Source organism: Henckelia pumila, chromosome 1, assembly GCF_033568475.1.
Source record: "Henckelia pumila isolate YLH828 chromosome 1, ASM3356847v2, whole genome shotgun sequence".
Classification (NCBI taxonomy): Eukaryota; Viridiplantae; Streptophyta; class Magnoliopsida; order Lamiales; family Gesneriaceae; genus Henckelia; species Henckelia pumila.
This window is the reverse complement of record NC_133120.1, coordinates 51985163-52011022: the sequence shown is the minus strand read 5'-3', so window position 1 is coordinate 52011022 and position 25860 is coordinate 51985163. Positions and strand designations below refer to the sequence as shown.

General features: G+C 37.7%; 1 protein-coding gene across 1 annotated transcript; it reads left to right on the top strand.

Annotated features, from left to right (window-relative positions):
- Nucleotides 1-19860: 19860 nt before the first annotated feature.
- Nucleotides 19861-25070, top strand: LOC140892323 (zinc finger transcription factor YY1). Its single transcript, XM_073301176.1, has 6 exons — nt 19861-20104; nt 20825-20883; nt 22275-22474; nt 22589-22678; nt 23008-23151; nt 24312-25070. Exons 1-6 carry the CDS (start codon nt 20019-20021, stop codon nt 24852-24854), a joined length of 1122 nt encoding a protein of 373 aa, XP_073157277.1. The 5' UTR covers nt 19861-20018; the 3' UTR covers nt 24855-25070.
- Nucleotides 25071-25860: the final 790 nt, after the last annotated feature.

Here is a 25860-nt window from a genome sequence, read left to right as displayed (position 1 = left end):
CCACCATCTTCCAATCTTGAACTTCCGCTATCAAATATTTTACATGAAAATATCCATGGCAAATAGGGATACATCTCATGGGGTGGGAACGGGCCATAAACCAAGCCCACTTTGTAATTTGATAATTATTACAACCATTCAACACAAAATATCCTAGCATACACCTAGCAAATTGGTATTGGGCTTTTAATCATCCTTCATGCACAATATCACATATCATACACCATCAATTAATTATCTCAATAATCAATTGATCAAATATTATATATCTTGGTCCAATCACTAACCACCACAATTATAAAATAAATTAACAAAATAAACAAACACCTTTGTTTACTTTCAAATTAATTTATTTATAATTGAATTTCTTATAAATCACAATTTCCTATAAATAATCAAAGTCACACTTTAACTATTTATTTTATGAGAAAAATCACATATTATAAAGTTTAATTTTTCATAAAAATTAACTATAATATATTTAACAATTTAGGGCCTATGACACATGATATTCCAAAACACTTTTTGAAAAACTCAAGTCGTCATAGTCGTCACCGAAACTCCGTCGCCGGATTCCGGCCAAATTTTTTTTTTTTTAATTAAAAATATGGGGCAGCCCACGGCTGCCCCTAGGACACCTTGGGCTGCCCGAAAATAAAAAAAATAATTTTTATAAAATTTGCCCTAAAAGTTAAAATATTGATTTTCTCATGCGGTTAGAAATTGACCTCAACATAATATCCAACAAATACTACACAAAAGAGTAACCTAGGCTCTGATACCACTGAAGGGGATCGGTTAACTCGTGCCCGGAAACGCAGTGAAAATATAAAATTTTTTAATAAAAAAAATCCGAGCACTTGTGTAGTATTCAAAAACTCAAACAACCATAGGGTGTTTAAAATTTTACCTATCAATCTCAAAGATTGATTTATGGCTCCAACCAAGTTGATAAACAACTAGGCTCTTGAAAAGGGTAGACTCAATCTACAAGCTTCCAAGAGCACTCCTTGCTCAAAATGGATTCAACACTTTGAGCCTCCGAATTAGGTCCACGACTAGACGATCTAAATCCGCTCTAAATATGCACTAGAATATTTAGAGAATTTTGCATTGAGATTTTTCTTTTCTTCTTCCACAAAAATTGAAAGAAAACTTGGAGAAAAAATTGGAGAGTGTTCGGCCACTTCAAGTTATTTTTGGAGTGGATTGTGTGTGTGTATATATTATTCCAAAATAATATATTAAAGAAGAGGGATTAATGAGTACAATTAAGCCATGCATGGAAAATTGCAAGACATGCATGGAAAATTGCAAACCATCTTTCAACCCTTCAAATTGCATACACACACATATATATATATATATACACGCCTATATATATATACATATATAAATATATATATTCAAATGTCATTTGAACTTATTTTTAATTAATTATTAAACCTAAAACCATTTAAGTTTAATCAATTAATTAAATTTAACTTGAACCCATTCAAGTCCACTAGTATCAATAATTATACAACACTATATTAATTTGAGCTCTACTAGACTCAATAGTATTTAATTAATTCAACACTTGAATTAATCTAATTATTTGTACATTAAAATCTCTACTAGTGTTAAATTAATTCAACACTTGAATTAATTAACTAAGTTCAAAATAATAGTTTAGAAAATCACCATTTTCATAAACTAATTATTTTAAGTCAACTTTTAATCTTGGAACACATTCACAAATTAAAAGTTACTTATTCCATTCATTCTCCAATTTAGAAGTCAAACTTCTAATTTATTTTACTTATAAACTCCTTTATAAGTTGTTCAACACAATGAACTAATTTTAATCTCAACGGGATCTAGAAAGCTAGTACTTGTGTGACCCTCAATGGTTCACTGATACAACTAGCAGTGGGTTCACATCTCCATGTGATTCGGGATCAACAAGTCCCTTATATGAGCATACCCTATATAGCTCCATTCTTATTAATCAACACATTGATAATAAGAACGTCAGAAAACTCAAGCCTGATAGTACCCAACCAGTCATGTAAACATCTAGCAGCATTGCTTACATGACTCCCTAGGTATCAAATGATAGTGCCTGCAAGAACCAATCAATTATGGTTAGCGTACAGTACGGTCCCTTCAACTCATATATCCCGACCGATTCGACAACCATTGGTTTATCGAGAGTTGTCATTGAATCGATAACTATGTGTCATGTCGTAGTTGCATCGAAAGTGTAATTCAAGAAACTCCTTTCTTAATTACCACTTACTCTGATCAGAGATTTCAAGCTACGTATGCATGATATAACATAGGATATCCATACCCATAGGTAAGCGGTGAATCCCCGACTACAATGCATTGACTCCTATATGTTTTGTCACAACACCCAACATTGCCACCTGATGACCCCAGATGAGTCGGTAAACAAGTCAAAGTAAAGCACTAGCATATAGAGTCTCCATGTTGTCCCGGGTTATAAGGACTAATGGTGTACAACCATAAACTAGGACGTCTCCACTCGATAAGTGAGAACCACTTGGAAAATCCTTTAGGGAGGGTTGTTCAGTGCACTCTACAAGGAGCACCTATTTGCATGCTTGGACATCTCCATGTCCCCTACCAATGAAACATGGTACTCACATCGCAAATACTAGTCTCAAGCTCGAGCGGCCTTTATCCTTCTTTATGGCGGCTGAATCGACTAGGAACAGTTTAGAATATATAGTATTCCAAATATGAGTTTCATGATAGTCATCACATGACCATCTCATATTCTTTCTACTATTTGTATATTCAAGGGCTTTATCTATGCAGCTTGCATGGGTATAAAGATAAAGATGTGCCAAATTAAATAATGTCAAATATTATTAAAATAAAGATTGTCATACAAGAGTTCTCTCTAGGACCATCGGCCAACACATTGGCTCGACGGGCACCTACTCTAACAATTGGAGCACTGGTCAACCGCTTCTTCAAGTCAATAAAACTAGCCTCACAAGCTTTGGTCCAGAAAAAAGGCGCATTCTTCTGAGTTAGCTGAGTAATCGGCTTTGCAATAGATGAAAATCCCTCGATGAATCTGCGATAGTAACCTGCTAAACCCATAAAACTTTGAATCTCAGGCACCGATGTCGGTGTAGGCCAATTCATAACCGCTTCGATCTTACTGGGATCAAAAGAAATCCCATCTCTGGAAATAATGTGACCGAGAAAGACAACTCGATCCAACCAGAACTTGCACTTTGACAGTTTAGAAAACAACTGTTCGGCCCGCAAAATCTGCAAAACTGTCCTCAAGTGCTCTGCATGATCAGTACGACTCTTCGAATAGATAAGAATATCATCAATGAAAATAATCACAAACTCATCCAAATACTTCTGAAAGATTCGGTTCATAAGACCCATAAACACTGCTGGAGCGTTAGTCAAACCAAACGGCATGACTATAAACTCAAAGTGGTCATACCTCGTTTTGCAAGCAGTCTTAGGCACATATTCTTCACGAACTCTCAGCTGATGATATCCTGACCTTAGATCATCTTTGAATAAACAGAAGAACCCTGCAATTGTTCAAAAATAGGTCATCTATTCGAGGAAATGAATACTTGTTCTTTACCATAGCTTGGTTAAATTGATGGTAGTCGATACAGAGTCGCATAGATCCATCCTTCTCTCGAACAAAAAGAACTGGAGCACCCCACGACGACACACTAGGTCTGATGTATCCCTTGGCAATCAATTCCTCGAGTTGTTCTTTCAATTCTTGCAGCTGGTGGACACGCCATTTCTTTTGGATGAGGAGAAGTTGGAACATGGCGAGTTGCGCAGATGAGAGTTGTTAGCGCAAGATTTGCGCGTTTGCGCATTGGATCAGATGGAATGCTGCGCGTTTTCTCAAGGAGAGGTGCAAATGGTGATTTGTTTGCGCTTAAATTTTGTGCAGAAGACTTACGCGATTGCGCATGGTGGAGTGCAGATGAGGTTGTTTGCGCTAGAGTTTGGTGATGCGCAGATGGGAGCTGGAGATGCGCGATTGCGCAGGGGAGGTTGTGCAGATGGAGATTGTTGTTAGCGCAAGGTTTGCGCAAATGAGTAGCGCGATTGCGCTGGAGGAAGAGCACTTGGGAGTCTTGTTTGCGCCTGATTGCATTAGTGAATCGTAGCTAGTGCGCGAGCGCTCAAGATTAATGGCGCGGGCGCGCTGTTTGGTCGCACTTCAACTTAAATTTCTTCCAGGGGTTGAGCGGGAGCGCTAAGGAGAGGAGCGGGCGCGCCTCTTGCTCGAATTTGAGAGTTTTTTTAAGCCTGAAAAATTTGAAAATTGACAAGAATTAGGCTTCAAAAATTGATAAAAAAATACTAAAAAAGAACAATAAATAACAAAAATTAAATAAACTGAAAATAAAAGCAAATAAAAATAAAATAAAAGAAAAAAAGCTTGGGTTGCCTCCCAAGTAGCGCTTGGTTTATAGTCGTCAGCCCGACTTTCATCGGATTAATTCTTCCCTTTCTCTTTCACGCGCCAAATAAATTCCATGAACCGCCTTTTAAATTTTTTTTTCTTGTTCTTCGTGGCTTTCTTTGTTGATGAACTTGGCGCTTTACTCTTTGATTCAACCTCAAAATCAGCTCTTGGACAGCTCTTCAACCTCACAACTGGTTCGATTAAGCATAATTCTTCAAGGGGTGGGATAGGTATCTTCATGAATATGTTAAAAATTACTTTTTCGCCTTCCACACCCATCGACAATTCACCCTTCTTGACATCTATTTTGGCATCAGCAGTAGCAAAAAACGGTTGTCCAAAATTCAGCGGAACACCATGATCCGCTTCAATATCCAAGATTACAAAATCCGCTGGGAAGATGAATTTATCCACCTTGACTAAAACATCTTCAACAATTCCTAGTGGATATGTAACGCTCCGATCCGCCAATTGCAATGAAATCATAGTCGATTTCATCTCTCCCAACTCTAAGGCCCTGTAAATAGATAATGACATTAAATTAATACTGGCCCATAAATCACAAAGTGCAGTAGTAAAATGAGATCCACCAATAGAACAAGGAATAGTAAAACTCCCTGGATCCTTAAGATTTTGTGGCATCTTCTTTTGAAGCACGACACTGCATTCTTCATTCAAATTCACAACTTCATTCTCTAGCAGCCTCCTCTTCTTGGACATCACCTCCTTGATGAACTTTGCATAGTTTGGCATTTGCTCCAAAGCTTCAGCAAAGGGGATATTGATGTGAATTTTCTTGAAAATCTCCAAGAACTTGAAAAACTGCTCATCCAACGCCTTCTTCTTGAACCTTTGTGGGTAGGGGAGTGGAGGCTTGTATATCGGTTTCGAGTCAGGTTCAGGCTCTTTCTCTTTCTCCTCGACTTTTTCCTCAAATTTCTTCTCCGCAACAGTAGGGATTTGGACTCCAACTTCTTTGCCACTCCTCAACTCGATGGCCTTACATTGTTCTATGGGATTCACCTCAATATTGCTTGGGAATTGGCAGCGATTATTATCTTTTAGTGCGTTCGCCAACTGCCCAATGCTAGTCTCCATGGATTACAATACAGCACCCATGTTGGCCATGTGCGTCTCCAAGCTGTCAAGGCGAGACTCAGTTCTCGCCATCCTCTTACCTGATTCCTGCACAAAGGTACTAACCACATCCTCCAAAGACAACTTACCATCACCCTTATTAGTATTATTAGCATATGAAAAATTTTCATTATTCCGCAAACTAGGGTGATAAGTATTAGGAACAGGATTACCTCTGTAAGCCCCATAACCTCGGTAGCCATTAGGATTGATATAATTCACTTTTTCTAGGGACTGAGATCCTTCAACTCCCGTTGAATCTGCAACATTAATCTTATTCAAAGAAGCTACCTGTGTAGTCAGTGCAGATAATTGAGCGGTGATGGATGTGAGAGGATCCCTTGCATACACTCCAGCTGGCTTCTTGGCTCCCATACGCTCAGATGGCCATTGAAAACTATTTACCGTCATCTGTTCCAGCATATCGTAGGCCTGTACATGGTCCTTAGCAAATATAGTGCCTCCAGCCGCAGAATCTACATTCATCCTTGTAGGCGCATTCAGTCCGTTGTAAAAGCTCTGTTAAAATTATACACTCTCCCGAGCTATATAAATAATTAACAGTGTAGTTTCTAATGGTCCTATTCAAAATCTCCTCTCCCGAGTGCCAGATTTCAAATAAATATAACAAATCAATTATTGATCAGATAATTGAAAAGATAATAAATTCTAGAAAAAAACAATTAATCTAGAAGAAACTCAATTCAATAAAATCAAAAATTCATGAAAGCGTCTACACCAGGTTCCATCTAACCTCTAGACTCTAAAAATTTAGTTCATAATAAAATTCTGAATAAAACAAATCATGTTCAAAAATCCAGACATATTCAGAATAAAATAAAAGATAAAGGAAACAAATCCATCGTCGACGCCGTGTCCGGTCGATCGATTTCCGTCTTCAATTAAGCTCCAGATTTCTTCCCAAAAGTTCACGATCAAATCTCTGATATGCTGTGTAAGTATTGTGGCGGCTAGCCCTTTTTTCTCTGACAAAGAATCCCTTTTATATCGTGCACAAAAGCCCACTCAAAAGCCCATAGAATAATTGCCTGAAATAATTAAAACATGATATACAACGACGGGGCAGGCGCTCAAGTAGCGGCGCGGGCGCGCCTTTCTCTCGACCTCAATCTTCCAAAGTTTCCCAGCAGAAGCGCGATTGCTCTCTTTAAGCGCTAACAAGAAGCGCTAACATTGAGCCCACTAATTTGGCCTAATAACCTTTTGTCGTTTCTTCTTCTGACTTCTCCTTTTCTTCTTTTCTTTTTCTTCCCAACCACTTTAAATTCTCTTATTAATTTCTCTTCATCAATCTCATTTTTCTTCCTTTTCCACAATAATTCAATAATTTCCTACAATCACAAAAATAACAAAACACCCACATAAATCTGCTCGAACCAAACAATTAACAATTAAAATCATATATAAATTAAGTGTATAAAATACACTTATCAAATACTTCATGGATTTGATGAACCGAGTCTTCTGCGATTATCTAGAAAAGTTTTTCGTAGTATTTATTCACGACATTTTGGTCTATTCTCGTAGCATTGATGAGCATCTACAGAACTTGAAGCTAGTACTGCAGTTTGTCCGTGAGAAGCAGTTATATGTCAAGTTAAATAAGTGTGAGTTCTGGATTGACCAAGTTGTATTCCTTGGTCATGTTATCTCTCGGGAAGGTGTATCAGTGGACCCAAATAAGACTGAAGCTATTTTGAATTGGTCGCGTCCTACGACAGCTTCAGAGATTCGTAGCTTTCTGAGTTTAGCAGACTACTATCGATGATTCATCGATAATTTCTCACAGATTGCTAGACCATTGACACAGCTGACGAGGAAAGATATTACTTTTGTTTGGTCAAGTGAGTGTGAGAAGAGCTTCAACGCATTGAGGAGACGATTGACTATAGCTCTTGTTCTCGCGTTACCATGTGGATAAGGAGGTTATGTGGTGTATACCGATGCATCTCTTCAAGGGTTGGGTTGTGTGTTCACACAGAATGGACATGTGATTTTCTATGCTTCTAGACAGCTGAAAACCCACGAAAGGAATTACCCAATGCACGACTTAGAGCTTGCAGCGATCATGTTTGCACTGAGGATTCGGTGCAATTATCTGTATGTGTGAAGCCTTAGTTCTAATCCTCTAATCTTAAGATAATGTAAAACATCATCAACAATAATTCAGAAGTCAAGGCAAGACAAAAAAAAATTTTAAAAGGGCTGCGCTCGATCGCATGTACTCGTGCGATCGAGCGCACCATCCATGCCTCAAGTACTACCGGAGAAATCTCAAGTTTTACGCTCGATCCTACGAACTCGTGGGATCAATCACACCATTTTTGCAGTTCCACTGCCTCAACAAATTTAAGGGTCACGCTCGATCCTACGAACTCGTGCGATCGAGCGCGCCCTCTGCCCAGAAAAACATAAAAAACAGGGCAGGTCTTTCCAACTTTCAACAACAATTCAATTTAGAAATTAAAACATGCAAACATCAATATTCGATAACCAAAGTCGACTTATTCAATAAAACAAGATTCAACAACAATTCGAGTCTAAAAAGCTCTCAAAACATAACTAGATTGGCATGCAATTTCATTTCTAAACCGAACTCCCACTACTAACTCTCCCTCTTGTTGCTAACCAGGTCTTCGCTGACTTGATCCTGCCCCACCTGTTGCCAAGTTCACATACAAAACAAAGCAACAGCCGGATAACTTCGGTGAGAATGATGTTCCCAGTAAAAGCAACATAACAAGTAATACATGTAACATCTCAATAACATGCTTCCAATACAACATAATCAAATCAAAACGAATGATATGCATGTCTTTAAAAATAGGGATATCATTTCTGATAAACAAGGGATTGTTGCTCTGCTTTTGGGATCCTGAGGATGAGATCACGTAACAACTCACCGACTCTCCCAATCGAGGTGGTGCCATGTATCCCACTCCCCCTAGACTTTGGTGCAACTTTAAGAAGTATGCTAACACTAGGTGAACCTCTACACCCAGGCCACTCACAGTATAGCCCCCAAAACATCTAAACAAAAAGGGTTGTTCTGCCCGCTAAAATCAAAGATTTGGCTCAAGATGAATGCATAAGGAACATAAAACATAAGCCACATAACAAGAACTCAATCAACAACAAAATACAAGTTCCACATGCAAGAACAAGTATGGATGCAAGTATGTGATTTTAAGGGAAAACTCGAGAACCAACTGTCCCGAGTATGCTATTCCTCTAACGATGACTTCTTTTACCTCTCAATGCAATAGCTCCAACTCTGGATAAGCTACAATAAAAGGTTATATCAGAAACTATACAACCTAACAACAACAATGGCTTAAGGTAATCTCTTTACCGTTCTTCGTCCAATCTCTTTTACGATCCAATGCTGTCAACACCGGGCTCGACAACTCAAATGAATCTGTATGGAGACAAAAGATGATCAACAACGACAATCAAACTTAATAGCCAAGTTTCAACAACTCGAAACGGTTCGAAATCCCCAAAACTCAAACCGGCGGCATAACGGCTATAACTGATCGAACCGGAAACACAGACTGCAGTATAACAACGATACTAACTCATAACAACCGTAATACAACAAACATACTGCAAACCCATCAAATCCCAAACTCCAAATTTTTGAATAAACATCCAAAAATCATAACAATTCCGAACGTCGCTCTATTTCAAAACCGACAGATAATAAACGATAAGAACTCTGCCAAGAACAACATACTCGAAACTTAATCGAATCTAACAACATCCAAAAAATAGAATATATCTGATCGGAGAAAAACTTACAATTGAACGAAGCTCTCGCTGCAGTGATCGCTAATATGCCTTCAGAATTAAATTCTAACGGCCGGATCGAGCTCGAACTAAAATCTCAAAGCTTGAAAAGGGTTGGAGGCATAACAATGGTGGAGGAACGAAATGAGGGAGGAGATGGAGTGTTTCCACAAGTCAACAAAGTGTAGATAATATATAAAATCCAATATTTGCGTTTTAGTCCCTGAAATTTCCAAAATTTGCAAAATAGACCCTGATCAAAATCAAGTAGGCTCTTGAACTCTGAAATCTTCGATTAACTCAAATAAGCTCAATTAAGATAAAATCGGGGCATTACAATTCTCCCCCTCTAAGAAGAGATTTCTTCCTCGAAATCAATAAGAATCACAACTCATAAGATAGAATAAAGTACCATAAACTGAAATAAGAACTCACATAATCAGAATAACTCCGGAAATTATTGTCTCATGTCTGATTCTGTCTCCCAAGTTGCTTCCTCAACTCCGTGACGGCTCTACTGCACTTTCACCAACGGAATCAACTTGGTTCTGAGTTGCTTCTCCTTCTAATCAAGGATCTGAATTGGTCGCTCAAAGTATCTTAGAGTCTCGTCAAGCTCGGCTTCATCAGGCTGAAGAATATGAGAAGGATCTGAATGATACTTCTGCAACATAGAGACGTGAAAAACCTCGTGAATACCCAATAAAGACGGAGGAAGTGCAACTCTGTAGGCAAGATCACCTAACTTCTCCAGAATCTCGTACGGCCCAATGAATCTCAGAGATAACTTCCCTCTCTTACCAAATCAGACAGTGCCTCTGAAAGGGGAAATCTTAAGAAATACTCGGTCTCCCTGCTCGAAACTCAGAGGTCTACGTCTGACATTCGCATACTTTGCCTGTCTATCCTGAGCTGACTTCATTCTCAACTGAATGATCTTTACTTGCTCTGCCATATCTCAAAGCATATCCGGTCTGGTGACTCGGACAAATCATCCCAAAAAAATGGAGATCGGAACTTCTTACCATACAAAGAATCAAAAGGTGTCATACCGATACTCTCTTGGAAGCTATTGTTGTAAGAAAACTCAACAAGAGGCAAAGAATCTTGCCAACTAGTGACAAAGTCTAGCACTATAGCTCGCAGCATATCCTCTAACGTCTGGACAGTCCGCTCTGACTGCCCATCGGTCTGAGGATGATAAGCTGTACTCAGATGTGATCGAGTACCAAGTGCCTCCTGCAGACTGTGCCAAAAGTGCGAAGTGAATCTAGGGTCTCGGTCTGAAACGATCGACTTCGGCACCCCATGCAATCTCACAACATTGCTAACATACGACTCAGCCATCTGATCGTGTCGATACGTCATCCTGTACGAAATAAAACAAGCAGACTTCGTCAATCGGTCGATCACTACCCAAATAGCATCGCATCCTCAAACAGATTGCGGTAGCTTCGTGACGAAATCCATAGAAATGTGATCCCATTTCCATCCAGGAACAGATAGACTGTGCAACAGACAACCTGGTCGCTTCCGCTCTACTTTCACTTGCTGACAGTTCAAACATCGAGATACAAACCTCGCGACATCTCTCTTCATTCTCTTCCACCAAAACTGGTTCTTCAGATCGTTATACATTTTCCGACCTCCAGGATGAACACTGAACCGACTGCAATGAGCCTCTCGGAGAATACGCTGTCTCAACTCCGAAATATCAAGCACAACAATACGGTTATTCACAAACAAAACATCATCTCTAACCTGGAATTCAGACTGATGCCCGGATCTGACTTTCTCTACTGAAGCCTGAATGCTCGGCTCGGACTTCTGTGCTTCTTTGATCGCAATAAACAACTCCGGCTCGGCTTGAATAGCAAACACTCTGATAGTCCCCCTATCAGTTTCAAACTCTAAACAAGAAGTGCAACAATCATCGATCAACTGAGAAACACCGATAGTAAAAAGAGATAAAGAACAAAGCTTTCGGCTCAAGGCATCTGCAACTGCATTCGACTTTCTCGGATAATACTTGATTTCACAATCGAAATCCTTCAACAGATCTAACCATCTTCTCTGTCTCATATTCAGCTCTGCTTGTGAAAAGAAGTACTTAAGACTCTTATGATCAGAAAAGATCTCGAAAGACTCACCATACAGATAGTGACGCTAGATCTTCAGAGCAAAGACAATCGCAGCTAGTTCAAGATCATGAACCGGATAATGAGTCTCGTACGGTTTCAGCTGCCTCGATGCATATGCTATCACATGCTTATGCTGCATAAGAACACATCCCAAGCCTCGGTTAGAAGCATCACAATACATAGTAAAACCTCCAGTACCTTTTGGAATAGAAAGAACCGGAGCACTGGTCAGTCTCCTCTTCAGATCAACAAAGCTAGCCTCACAATCTGCAGATAAAAGGCGCATTATTCTGAGTTAGCTGGGTAATCGGATTGGCAATAGACGAGAATCCCTCGATGAATCGGCGATAATAACCAGCTAAACCCATAAAGCTTTAGATTTCAGGTACTGATGTTGGTCTATGCCAGTTCATAACCGCTTCAATCTCGCTGAGATCGACAAAAATCTCATCTCCTGAAATAATATGACCGAGAAAGACAACTCGATCCAACCATAATTCACATTTAGATATCTTAGCAAACAACTGATCTACTCGCAAAATCTGCAAGATGATCCTCAAATGCTCTGCATGGTCAGTACGGTTCTTCGAATAGATGAGAATATCATCAATGAAGATAATAACAAACTCATCTAAATAGCACTGAATGATACGGTTCATCAAACCCATAAAAACCTCTGGAGCATTAGTCATACCGAACGGCATGACTATAAACTCAAAATGACCATACCTCGTTCTGAATGCGGTCTTAGGAACATCTTCCTCTCGCACTCTTAGCTGATGATACCCTGAACTCAGATCAATCTTCGAATAGACAAAAGAACCCTGTAGTTGATCAAAAAGGTCATCTATACGGGGTAAAGGATACCTGTTCTTGACTGTAACCTGATTCAGTTGACGGTAGTCAATACAGAGCCGCATAGAACCATCCTTCTTCCGAACAAATAGAACAGGAGCACCCCAAGGCGATACACAAGGTCTGATGTATCCCTTGGCAATCAAATCCTCAAGCTGTTCTTTCAACTCTCTCAATTCAACTGGTGTCATATGATACAGAGCTTTGGAAATAGGTTGAGTACTTGACACTAAATCGATGCTGAATTCAATCTCTCGAATAGGCGGTAATCCAGGAACATCTTCCGGAAACACATCAGCAAAATCTCTAACCACTAGTATATAAACCAATTCAGGGCTAGATTTTAGTACATCAACTGCATAAACCAAAAATCTCTTTGTACCTCTCTGTAACAAACGAGTCATAGATAGCACTGAAATCAAAGGAATTCTAGATTGAGAACCCTTACCAAAAAATTTCCACTCGTCTGCCATTTCAGGTTTGAATCTGAAAACCTTCTGAAAACAATCGACGGTTGCCCTGTACTTGGTTAAAGCATCTATACCAACAATACAGTCAAAATCTGACAGCCCAAGTACAATACATTCGAACACTAACAAATTTCCCTCAAAACAGAGTTCACAGTTCTTGACTAATTTGACAGAAACAATTCCTCCACCCAAAGGTGAAGTAACAGATACTACAATAGGTAACAACTCAGTAGGCAAATCATGCAACAACACAAATTTCTCAGAGATAAAGAAATGGGAAGCACCTGTATCTATCAAAACATGAGCAGAATAACCGAGAATCGAACAGTTACCTGCTATAACATCGTCCGGTGCTGCCTGAGCCTGATCCTCTGTCAAAGCAAAGACTCGTGCCTGCTGTCTCGGAGGCTGGTTCGCACTAAGATTACCTCCCTGTCTATTCTGCTGCTGAGGCTGGAAGGAGTGAACTGCAGAAGACTGTCTCTCAGGCTGAGCTGTAGGTCCAGATGAACTCCCACTCTGAGCTCGATCTCTACTACGCTGAGGGCACACCTTAGAAAAGTGTCCCGGTTGCTGACAGGTATTGTAGTTCCCAAAGACCCCTACACACTGATCCGATGAGTGTCTACCTCCACACTTGTTGCAGAACAAGGATGAAGATCCAGAACTCTGTCCTGAACCGAATTACTTGGAACCACTGGAACTAGAAGAACTGTTCCCCTGCCTCTTGAACTGTTTCCCCCTTGCTTTGTAATGATCCTTCCTATTACCGCTACTGCTTCCACCTTCGTACCTCAAAGATTGGTTCTGATACTGAGGTATCTTATTTTGATGCTGATACGGTTGGTTCTGAGACTGTCTCGGCTGCTGAGGTACCATCTGATTTCCTCTTTGTCTCCAGAAACCCGCTTCAGCTCCCTTTGCGTGATTCATGACATCCGTAAAGTTATCAGGCCTAGCAATGTTTACCAACGTGAAGATGTCGGGATTCAAGCCGTTGGTGAACTGATCGGCTTTGGCTTCTTCATTTTCAGTGATATGCGGTGCAAAATGCAACAGACTATCGAATTTGGCAACATACTCTTCAATGTTCAAGTTACCTTGCCTCAGATTGGCAAACTCGGCTCCCTTATCCTTTCGGTACGAAACAGGGAAAAACCGCTTATAAAACTAAGTTTTGAAAAGAGACCAAATAACAACTGTACCTCGATTCTCCATGGATCTCTTCATCGTGATCCACCAGTTCTTAGCAATACTACGAAGATGATGAATGACTAACCTTGTTCGACGGTCGTCAGAGTAATCAAGGTAATCGAAAAACTGATCAATGTCGTCCAACCAGCTTTCACTGTCAACCGGATTCTCTGTACCTAGCAAGAAAGGCGGATTAAACGACTGAATCTTTTTTAGCAAGGTTTCCATAGGCATCGCTGTAGCATCCATCTGAACAGTTTCAGTACTATATTGCTCATTCAGTGGAGTAACTGGCGATGGGTTTCTGTTAATAACTCGATGAGGACCCATCTGATAATCAAATGTTAGGACACAAGATATCTCAATCTCTACAATCGGTGCCCTTACAACCTCTCAGAATACCGGATACCAGTCGATAACAGAAACAATTATATCTCAAGTAGATCATGCTTTATAAATTAAATCACATAAGCATGTAATTCAATTAATTCTCAAATAATAAAGCATGCTCGCATGGAATTAATTAAACAATTAATTAACTCAATCACATGCGAGGAGCCAATACACGCAGACTCGATCTACCCCGCTCACTCTAGTTCAACAAAAAACTTATCGCTTTGATACCACTTAATGTGAGGCCTCGGTTCTAATTCTTTAATCTTAAGATAATATAAACCATCATCAACAATAATTCAGAAGTCAAGGCAAGACAAATTTTTTTTTTAAAAGGGCTGCGCTCGATCGCATGTACTCGTGCGATCGAGCGCACCATCCATGCCTCAAGTACTTCCGGAGAAATATCAAGTGTTGCGCTCGATCCTACGAACTCGTGTGATCGAGCGCACAATTTTTGCAGTTCCACTGCCTCAAAAAATTTAAGGGCCGCGCTCGATCCTACGAACTCGTGCGATCGAGCGTGCCCTCTGCCCAGAAAAACATCAGAAACGGGGCAGGCCTTTCCAACTTTCAACAACAATTCAATTTAGAAATTACAACATGCAAACATCAATATTCGATAACCAAAGTCGACTTATTCAATACAACAAGATTCAACAACAATTCGAGTCTAAAAAGCTCTCAAAACATAACTAGATTGGCATGCAATTTCATTTCTAAACCGAAGTCCCACTACTAACTCTCCCTCTTGTTGCTAACCAGGTCTTCGATGACTTGATCCTGCCCCATCTATTTCCAAGTACACATACAAAATAAAGCAACAGTCGGATAACTCCGGTGAGAATGATGTTCCCAGTAAAAGCAACATAACAAGTAATACATGTAACATCTCAATAACATGCTTCCAATACAACATAATCAAATCAAAACGAATGATATGCATGTCTTTAAAAATAGGGATATCATTTCTGATAAACAAGGGATTGTTGCTCTGCTTTTTGGATCCTGAGGATGAGATCACGTAACAACTCACCGACTCTCCCAATCGAGGTGGTGCCATGTATCCCACTCCCCCTAGACTTTGGTGCAACTTTAAGAAGTATGCTAACACTAGGTGAACCTCTACACCCAGGCCACTCACAGTATAGCCCCCAAAACATCTAAACAAAAAGGGTTGTTCTGCCCGCTAAAATCAAAGATTTGGCTCAAGATGAATGCATAAGGAACATAAAACATAAGCCACATAACAAGAACTCAATCAACAACAAAATACAAGTTCCACATGCAAGAACAAGTATGGATGCAAGTATGTGATTTTAAGGGAAAACTCGAGAACCAACTGTCCCGAGTATGCTATTCCTCTAACGATGACTTCTTTTACCTCTCAATGCAATAGCTCCAACTCTGGATAAGCTACAATAAAAGGTTATATCAGAAACTATACAACCTAACAACAACAATGGCTCAAGGTAATCTCTTTACTGTTCTTCGTCCAATCTCTTTTACGATCCAATGCTGTCAACACCGGGCTCGACAACTCAAATGAATCTGTATGGAGACAAAAGATGATCAACAACGACAATCAAACTTAATAGCCAAGTTTCAACAACTCGAAACGGTTCGAAATCCCCAAAACTCAAACCGGCGGCATAACGGCTATAACTGATCGAACGGGAAACACAGACAGCAGTATAACAACGATACTAACTCATAACAACGTTAATACAACAAACATACTGCAAACCCATCAAATCCCAAACTCCAAATTTTCGAATAAACATCCAAAAATCATAACAATTCCGAACGTCGCTCTATTTCAAAACCGACAGATAATAAACGATCAGAACTCTGCCAAGAACAACATACTCGAAACTCAATTGAATATAACAACATCCAAAAAATAGAATATATCTGATCGAAAAAAAACTTACGATAGAACGAAGCTCTCGCTGCAGTGATCGCTAATCTGCCTTCAGAATTAAATTCTAACGGCCGGATCGAGCTCGGACTGAAATCCCAAAGCTTGAAAAGGGTTGGAGGCGTAACAATGGTGGAGGAAAGAAATGAGGGAGGAGATGGAGTGTTTCCACAAGTCAACAAAGTGTAGATAATATATAAAATCCAATATTTGTGCTTTAGTCCCTAAAATTTCTAAAATTTGCAAAATAGACCCTGATCAAAATCAAGTCGGCTCTTGAACTCTGAAATCTCCGATTAACTCAAATAAGCTCAATTAAGATAAAATCGGGGTGTTACAGTATGGCGAGCGGTTTAGAACTTTTCGGACCATAAGAGTGTTGGATCTCGGTACCCTCGTGCCCGAAAACACAACGGAAGTATAAATTTTTTATGTAAAAACCGAGCATTTGTGTAGCATTCAAACACATTAAACATCCATAGGATGTTTAAGAATTTTTTACCTAACAATCTTAAAAGATTGATGATGGCTCCAACCAAGTTGTAAACAACTTAGCTCTTGAAAAGGTAGACACTATCTACAAGCTTCCAAGAGCACACATTGCTCAAAATGAAACAAGCTTTCAAGAACACACCTTGCTCAACAATAGACTCCTCCTTCAAATTAGGTCCACGACTAGTTAAACTAGATCCACCCTAAATATGCACTAGAATATTTAGAGTATTTTTCATTGATAATTCCTTTGTCTTCTTCACACAAGAAAATGACAAAAATCGAGGAGAAAGTGAAGTGGAGTGTTTGGCCATTATGGTTGAGAGAGTGAGTAATATTTTTTGTCTTGGTACTTAAAAAAATTTATGACAAAAGTTAAAACATGCATAGAAAAAATAAAAGCATGCATAGAAAATTGTGCATCTTGTCTTGTAACCCCTTCACATCCTCTCTCTCATGTATTGTATGTATTTTTAGGTCAAACGTATACATACATGACCCATGAACTTAATATTTAATTAATTATTAAACTCAAACTCATTTAAACTCAATCAATTAATTAATCCTACTTGAACTTATTCAAGCCCACTAGTAGAATAATTATTCAATACTATTTCCATTTGGGCTCTACAAGACCCAATAGTGTTTAATTAATTCAACACTTGAATTAATTTAATTATTTGGACTCTACAAGGTCCACTAATGCTTAAATAATTCAACTCTTGAATTAATTTAATTAAGTTCATAATAATAGTTTTGAAAATCACTATTTTCAAAAACTAATTATTTATTCAAGTTAACTTTTATTCTTGAAACACATTCACAACTTAAAAGTTACTTTTCTCTTTATTCTCCTTTAGAAGTCATACTTCTAATTTATCTCACTTATAATCTTCTTTATAAGTTGTTCAACTCATTGAACTAATTTTATTCTCAACAAGATCTAGAAAGCTAATACTTTTGTGACCCTCAACGGTTCTATGATACAACTAGTAGTGGGTTCACATCTCCATGTGATTCAGGATCAACAATCCCTATAAATCAACAAATCATGTAAATAATTGGCCAAATCATTCACAAGAACACATTAAATTTCAACAATTAATAATCGAAAATAATCAAACCATCTTAAACATGAAACTGCGTGTCAAACACAAATCAGTCTCGACTCAATCTCGCGGCCTTAGTCGAAGAAAATCTACTCCATAAACATAAACATAAACATAACTATAACAATTATTTTTATCATCAAAGGAATGATTCAAGAATGAAATATGAAAGAAATCTCAGCGTCTTCTCCAAAAACCTTTTATCTTCCTTGCCCTAGCCGACAGAACATGTTCCCTAATTTTTCTGCGTGCCAAAAGTTTCCTGCTTTGCTGCATGAAAAGTCCTTTATTTTTTGCCCAAATTTTCCTTTTTATCTTCCCTATAATCCTTCCCTCTTATCTTTCCTTTCAAAATCCGCCAAGAGATAATTTCTTTATTGCGAACGCGCTGGAGCGGCCATAAATACATGCTCCATTGCACAACTTTCCATCTTGGGCTTGAATATTTCCTCATGCGCACTCGAGCGGATAGAAATGCATGCTCGAGCGCGAGGTCTTCTGATTTCGAACTTTAATTTTCTTCATGCGCGCTAGAGCGGGTGAAATTGATGGCTCGAGCGCGAAGTTTTTTGTATTTTTTCCTAGAATTACTTTTGCGCGCTTGAGCGTGCAAACATGACGGCTCAAGCGCGAGATTTTCTGCCTCAACTCCAAGAATTCTTCTTTATACCTACAATTTAACCAGGAAAGATGAGGAGTTCAAGCGCGCAAACATGACGGCTCAAGCGCGAGATTTTCTGCCTCAACTCCAAGAATTCTTCTTTATACCTACAATTTAACCAGGAAAGATGAGGAGTATACCGAATGCATGAATAACAAAAACAACAAACATGAATTATCCTAATGACGTAAAAAAGATATATGAAAAATGGACTAAAAAATATCACCAAATAATAAATAAAAACGACACTTATCACTTTTTATGTCATTAGGGAGTAGAAACTAAAATCAAATTTATTTAGAGTGTGCAATCAAAGAATCTCTTACATGGAGACTTATCTATAAATGAAAGTAGCCTTTAGGGATTTTTATTTTATTTTATTTATAATTTACACTTTTTTATTTATGAAATTTGAAAAACAAAAGGTTTATGCATGAAGAGAAAGAAGATAATGTCACATCATGTGCAAAAAGTAAGGGACTATGGGTAATGATATTTTTTTTAATCCATTAGGGAGTAAAAACTAAAATCAAAGTTATTTAGGGTGTTAAGTCAAAAATTTCTAGATGATGACTGATCTATAAGTGAAAGTAACCAGATTTAGGATTTGTTTTTAATAATTTACATTTAATTAATTTATATTTATAATTATTTATTCTAAATATAAAAAATATGTAGAATAAGAATGAAATTTGCACATTTATTTAACAAAATTTATCTAGTAATTTGTATCTCCAATATTTTATTAACAATCATCCGATACACAATATAATGCAATTCTTTTGAAAGTAAAAAAAAAAATTGAAATATTATCCAAAATGTTTTAATATTATATGTTATTAGTTGAAGATTTTTTTTTCGTTTCTACATTATATTTAATTAAAAAAGTAAAAACAAATTTTTTTTGGTTGTGTAAACAAAACCTTAAAAACATAAAAAACATTATCGGAAAATCCTCTCGGTATAAAACGAGATCACTAATATTCGATCCAAAAATATATTGGATATGATATCCGGAAAAGAAAATCTCTCTTGTTTTTTGGGAACGGAGAATCGGGTAGGAGGTTACAAGACTTTTTTTAAAAAAAAAATAATTAACCAATCTTATTTCTGTTTATTGGAAATTTTGTTGGTGTCGAGAAGGAAGACCCAAAAGAAATTAGTCCAAAATGAGAGGACGAGAATGTAATTAGTCCAATCAACTTCGGATTGCTACGTTTCCCTTCCCCTAATTTCATCCATGAACAGAGGCTACTTTTCCTGCGGGCATCTCTAAACCCTAACCCTAATTTCAACCAATGATGATTATTTTCGATTGATTATCAAATAGCCCTGTCGGGATATTAAAGAGGGAAGCAATGGACAATCACTTTGCTCATAATCTCTTCGACAGGCGCTCCATGACCAAGTCCAGGACGACTCCTGTCAGATGGTTCAGAGAATGGTAAGGGCAAAAAACCTCACTTTTTGATGTTTCTATATCAAATTTTACTGGGTTCTGATGTTCTTGACCTCCTACTGTTCGGTACGTTTAGAATTGTGTATCTGACAAGTAGTTGAGTATACTGATTGATTCTTAACTCTGATGAATTGTGTATGTTACCTTGTGAGAATCATTTTTCTAAAACTTAAACAAAAGCATCGTGGCCAAAGATAAGGCTTTCATGGTTTTCGATCATATTCAGGATGACTGTAATGAAAAAAATACTAAAAAAACGGGTTTGTTGGTTCATTTAAAGTTAATTTGGACAGATAATTTAGACAAGGTGCTTGGGGTTTTTGGGTGAGTTCTAGCTGCTTTTTAAATTGTTCAGAAAGTCAGAAAGTAGGCACTGGTTGCCTTTAGCTTTAAGTTTGTCTATGAAAAGAATGCTTTTTAATTCTTATTTTGTGTATCCGTATTAAATATGCTTCTAGTTCTATTTGAAAATTAATGTTTAGCTTTTTTAATCCAGTTGTTCCTGTTACCAAACTTTATATGCGTCAACTTGTTGTCTGATTTTCGGTTTGAATTCAGGATTTGTTATTTGATGGGCATTAATTGATTTTTTCTCCTCCTTTAGCTTTTTAAAATTATTTATATGCAACATCCTCGCTGTTGCATTTTGTTCATGCTTTATTAAACGCTTTAGTGAACTTCTCTTATCTGTTTGCTTTGCTCTAGGGTGCCTCAGGATCTTGTCTCTACCGGTGGGAAGTGTTTGGTTTTGAAATGGGTTAACGGTTAGTTGCAATTGCCTGTTCTATTATGCAGATGATTTATTTCTTTAATTTCGTTTTTATTCCAAATCAATAGAATTTTTTTGTTTCGTGGAATTGGCCAAGATGTAATTATTTGTGATTGTGTTAATTTTCTTTGGTGGCATTAAACTCTCTGCATTCAATATGATACTAAATTGTTTGTTCTTTAGGCATGCCATATTGTCTATATCTAGTGCGTCTTTCCTTTCCTTAGCTTTAGTTCACTTGCGCCCTTGAGTAGTTGCTACCTTGTCAGGGAGGATATACAGGAGACTCAATGATTTGTAGCTTAAAATTTTTGAACAGGATCAGATTTTATTAATGAGAGAAATAATGCTCCAGATTTGACTTCCAGTGTCCCTCAAAATAGAAAACAAAAGGTCAAGAAATGATTTAAAGCTATTACCAACCTTGTTATGGAGGATTTGCCAGGGGACTTGGTTATTTGTAATAAAAAAATTTCAATATGATTCAAACTTGTGAGAGATAACGCCCAAGATTTGATTTCAGGCTGGATCAAAATATGAACAAAATGGACGAGATAATAATTTTGTATTAAATATATTTTTGCAAATTGTAAACTGATTTATGCTACGAACTTCAAATGAAATAAAAGAAGAAAATTGAAAACGAGAACATGCAATTGATGTGGACAATTCCTCTTAAGTCGAAAATGGAAGAATCAAATACACGGAGATAAATAATCTACCTGCAAGCTTGATCAACTCATATAGAGATGTTAATGAAACCACCAGTCATGGATGCGCTGGGATGTTTAGTATCTCTGTCGAAGATGGTGGGTAGGCTTTTCTGCTACTGGGTTTGATGAAAGTATATTAAAACTGATGTTCAATTGGAGGATTTGATGCACCGTTAATTGGGGATATTTCATTCTTGGTAAATTAATCGAATTAGTCTTTTGGCTAAACATCATGCTTGTATAATGGATATGATTTACCACTATCAGCTATTATATTTTCGATTTCCTGAGGATGATTGGGAAAACATAACATTTTAAAGATCTTATTCAGGAACTTCAGACCTAGGCTGTTGTCTTTTAGGAAGCACAGACTCTTGAGCTACCAACTTATATCTGGACCTTCTTCATAAGATACTTTTGGGTAGACCAAACTAGTATAATTTCACGTATCTCAAGTATATCTCTCTATATCAGTTGAATCTTAGACATATAAATAATTTCTAATAAGAAATTACTGTAGCAGTCAGTTGGATTTTGTGATGCTGATTTCCATTTGTTTATTTTGCCTTAGAGTTACACAATGATGTCAATTTTGCCTTTTCCATATTCCAAAGAATTATACTTACGGTGAGCCAGTCGCTAAATCTGATCATGAAAAGTGTTCTATTTTTAGAGGCAACGTTAAAGGCAATGAAAGACAAATCAAAAGAGCCAGAAGCAGTAGAACCTGAACCTGAACCAACAACAGAAGTTTTGTTTCTTTGTAGCTATGAGGGTTGTGGAAAAACATTTATTGATGCTGGAGCTTTGAGGAAGCATTCTCACATTCACGGGGAGAGACAATATATTTGCCATTATGAGAACTGTGGAAAAGTAACATGGCTCCTTGTTTTTCTCAATGGACTTTATTATAACATAATTTTATTATACTGCCAGATTTTATATTTGTGAGTCTTTCTTTCATATTAAATAGATTTTATTTTGCAGAAATTTTTGGATAGTTCGAAACTAAAGAGACATTTTTTAATTCATACTGGAGAGAGAGATTTTGTGTGTCCCCATGAAGGCTGTGGTAAGGTGAGTATTACCTTCTAGGAGGAATACCGATTAAAACCTCTCCTCCCCCACGCATCCACACACGCATGCACCAGGGTCGTCCTAGTAGCCAGAAGTTAATCTTATCATTACATGCATGGTCTGATTCTTGGTGAATTTGTGAAGATGTCATTTTGTTGTAGACAAATTGTTAATATACAAGTGGATGCATTGCGGCCGTCTTCAACTACCTTTAACTACCTTTATATATTTCATGAATAACATAGATCGGAAATTTTAATTGTAATGTCTCTTCATAGTAGTCTCTTACACCTTGCTTGATTATGATGCTGTGAATTAATATTGCTCAGGCATTCTCGCTGGATTTCAATCTAAGATCACACATGAAAACACATTCACAGGAGAACTATCATCTTTGCCCATATCCTGAATGTGGAAAAAGATATGCGCACGAGTATAAGCTAAAGAATCACATTGCTTCTCATCATGAGAAGGTGATACATTTTCCATCTCTTTTCAAGTTTTATTACTTTCCTCATTTGTGATTGGTTTGACTTACATTATTTAATGTTTTGTTCTAAATTTTGTTTTTTATTTGTGCCTTTTAGCTATTTTGTCGGATGATTTCATTTTTTAACAGACTCACTTCCGGTTATCCTTGTTCCACGTGGATTGGTTTTGGTCCCTAATGATTCCAAAATCACCAACATTTCACGGCGTCATTTACTTTTTGTTGAAAACAAAGGGCCATGGGGTACAGATGTGTTTGCTTTTAGAAACTCGAGTATAAGTTTGTAAGAGGATCAAATCTGGATTTAATACGGTTGCGGGAAATGAGACATTGCCTTAAGAGTACATTATATCGTGCATATATATCAATATATGTGGGGTCCACACTTTTGTTTATGCGGACCTCACATGTGAGGATGAACATGTAACTTTAGATTCAACCTTAGGGTATTATCCTAAGGGTTGGGCTAAATTTCCCTACAGCGGCATACTTGAGGGACCGAAAATGAAGTTATCCAACTACCATTTTAATTTTAGTTTTCCTGATTCCATCTGATCAGTTATGGTCCCTTTCCAAAATCAAACATGTTTGGTTCCATTAGTTGATGAACGGAGGGGAGACCATTTATTGACATGAGAACCTAACCTCAGTTAGTGTGGAATTAGAGTACCCCGATCGATTTGGGGACATAAGTAACGGGCCAAAAATGAAATAAGCCCTGCTGTTCAGGCTTTTAGATTAAGGTTCTTGTGAACTTCATAGTGTGATGGGTATTGTCAAAGGACCAAAATGAAATTACCCCTCCTGGTTGATTCTCTGATAAAGGTTCTCGTGAACATCATAGTGTGATAGGTATTGTCAAAGGACCAAAATGAAATTATACCTCTTTTTGGTTGTTGATACTCTGATAAAGGTGGTTGTGAATTCGAAAAACAAGGGGTATCATTGGACGTTCATGTCATTTCTCCATTTTCCATGGAACTCTACTAACTTCTGTCTGTTGCAATGCTGGGAAAGAGAAATTAATGGTCTGAATTTGTCGTGATATGAAAAGCTTCTCTGTTATATACTAAAAATTTTTCACATTTGATTTATTTTGTCTCTGCAACTTGTAAGTGGTTTGAACTCTGGCAATTTACGCAGAACGGTATAGATGTTGTCAAATACACCCCGCCAGTAGAAAAACCAGTTAAAACTCCAAAATCTAACACTGGAGCTTCTGGACCTGCATCATCAGACCGCCCATATGCTTGTCCGTATGACGGGTGTGAGAAGGCCTACATCCATGAGTACAAGCTGAATCTTCATTTAAGACGAGAGCATCCTGGCCATTTTCCGGATGACAATGCCAAAAACAACGCTCAAGCCAATACTGAAAATGAGATAGATGAAGGGAGTGATCAAGAAGTGTATACTGGAAAACGTGGCAATGGCAAAGTTCAAAAACAAAGTAGGCCAAAACCAAGTTTGAAGATGCCTCCTTCAAAAGTGGCTCAGCGCAAAACTTCTACCACATCTTCTGCCAACTTGAATGTGGTAAGAAAACCTTGGCCTGTTAAAGATGAAATGTATGATGAAGAAGATAGTGAAGAAACTGAAGAAGAGCGAGATAACTTAGTAGAGGGAGGATGGAGGTATGGAGATAATAATGATGATGATGAAGAAGAGACAGAGGACGAGGATTAAGCATGCAGTTTAACTGAAGTTCGAATGCTTTCCTCTTGAAATGAAAGAGGTGTGCTATGATTAGATTCTTAGAAGAATTTAATCGATAATGCTTTGTATACAAAGAAAAAAGGGATCAATTAATAATCTTTCAAGTTCATAGTTTTGGAAGTTTTAAATTCACATTTTCCAGAGAATTATGGTTGGTTGTTGATATGTTTATTTAATTATTTTCCATTTTGTGTTTCCGTATAAATGTGTCAATATAATTCGAAAATGCCTTACGGTTCACACATATGAAATCGGCGGTCGAATATAATGATTGAATAGAAGAATGCCTGTTGCTTTTGTAAATGGGTTTCTAAATTTATCAGGCATATATCCATTTATTTTTAATTTATTCCAAGCCATTTATTGAGCTAAATTATTCTTGGTTAGAATTAAAACTAAATACGTGTTTTCTACCTGTATATAAACATAAAAAAACGATACAAAAGAACCTAAAGGAGGAGAGAGACTAGACCAAGACCTCCTTAAAAAACTATACAATGAAACTAATCACATCATAATAGCTAAAGTATCGAAATAAAATACATACAAAACGACTCTAGGAACTGAATCAGTCAAGATAAAAAATCAGTGACAACTAACGAAAAGTGTCACCAGAAGACATCCTGAGCAGCAAAAATATCAGCAACATCCACGACTCAAGCTAGATGAAAGCAGACCAGGCAATGAGACGCGAATGTGGAACTGTGAAAATCCTGAGCTGGACCAGTAAGTCAGAACTAAGCTAGATATATGTCCAGAGAATCACGGTCAACTGGAAAGTCACTGTGCAAAAGAGGTCGCTAGGTAAAAGAAAAGGCAACCACAAACCAGTAGTGTGGGGCCTCGGGTTGCTAATCTCAAACTAGGACAATGATTAGAAGCTTAAATAAAACATTCAAGATTAATCAAGCAACTAAATTTTTTTTTAAAACCGAGCAGATCTCGCTCGATCGGCGGAACATCACCGATCAAGCGA

What these genes read in the sequence shown, in the direction of transcription:
- LOC140892323 (XM_073301176.1), top strand. Translation starts at nt 20,019, where the DNA reads ATGGACAATCACTTTGCTCATAATCTCTTCGACAGGCGCTCCATGACC. An exon ending in ATTATGAGAACTGTGGAAAA is followed by an intron (nt 22,475 to 22,588) that starts GTAACATGGCTC and finishes TTTATTTTGCAG; the next exon opens with AAATTTTTGGATAGTTCGAA. An exon ending in CCCATGAAGGCTGTGGTAAG is followed by an intron (nt 22,679 to 23,007) that starts GTGAGTATTACC and finishes AATATTGCTCAG; the next exon opens with GCATTCTCGCTGGATTTCAA.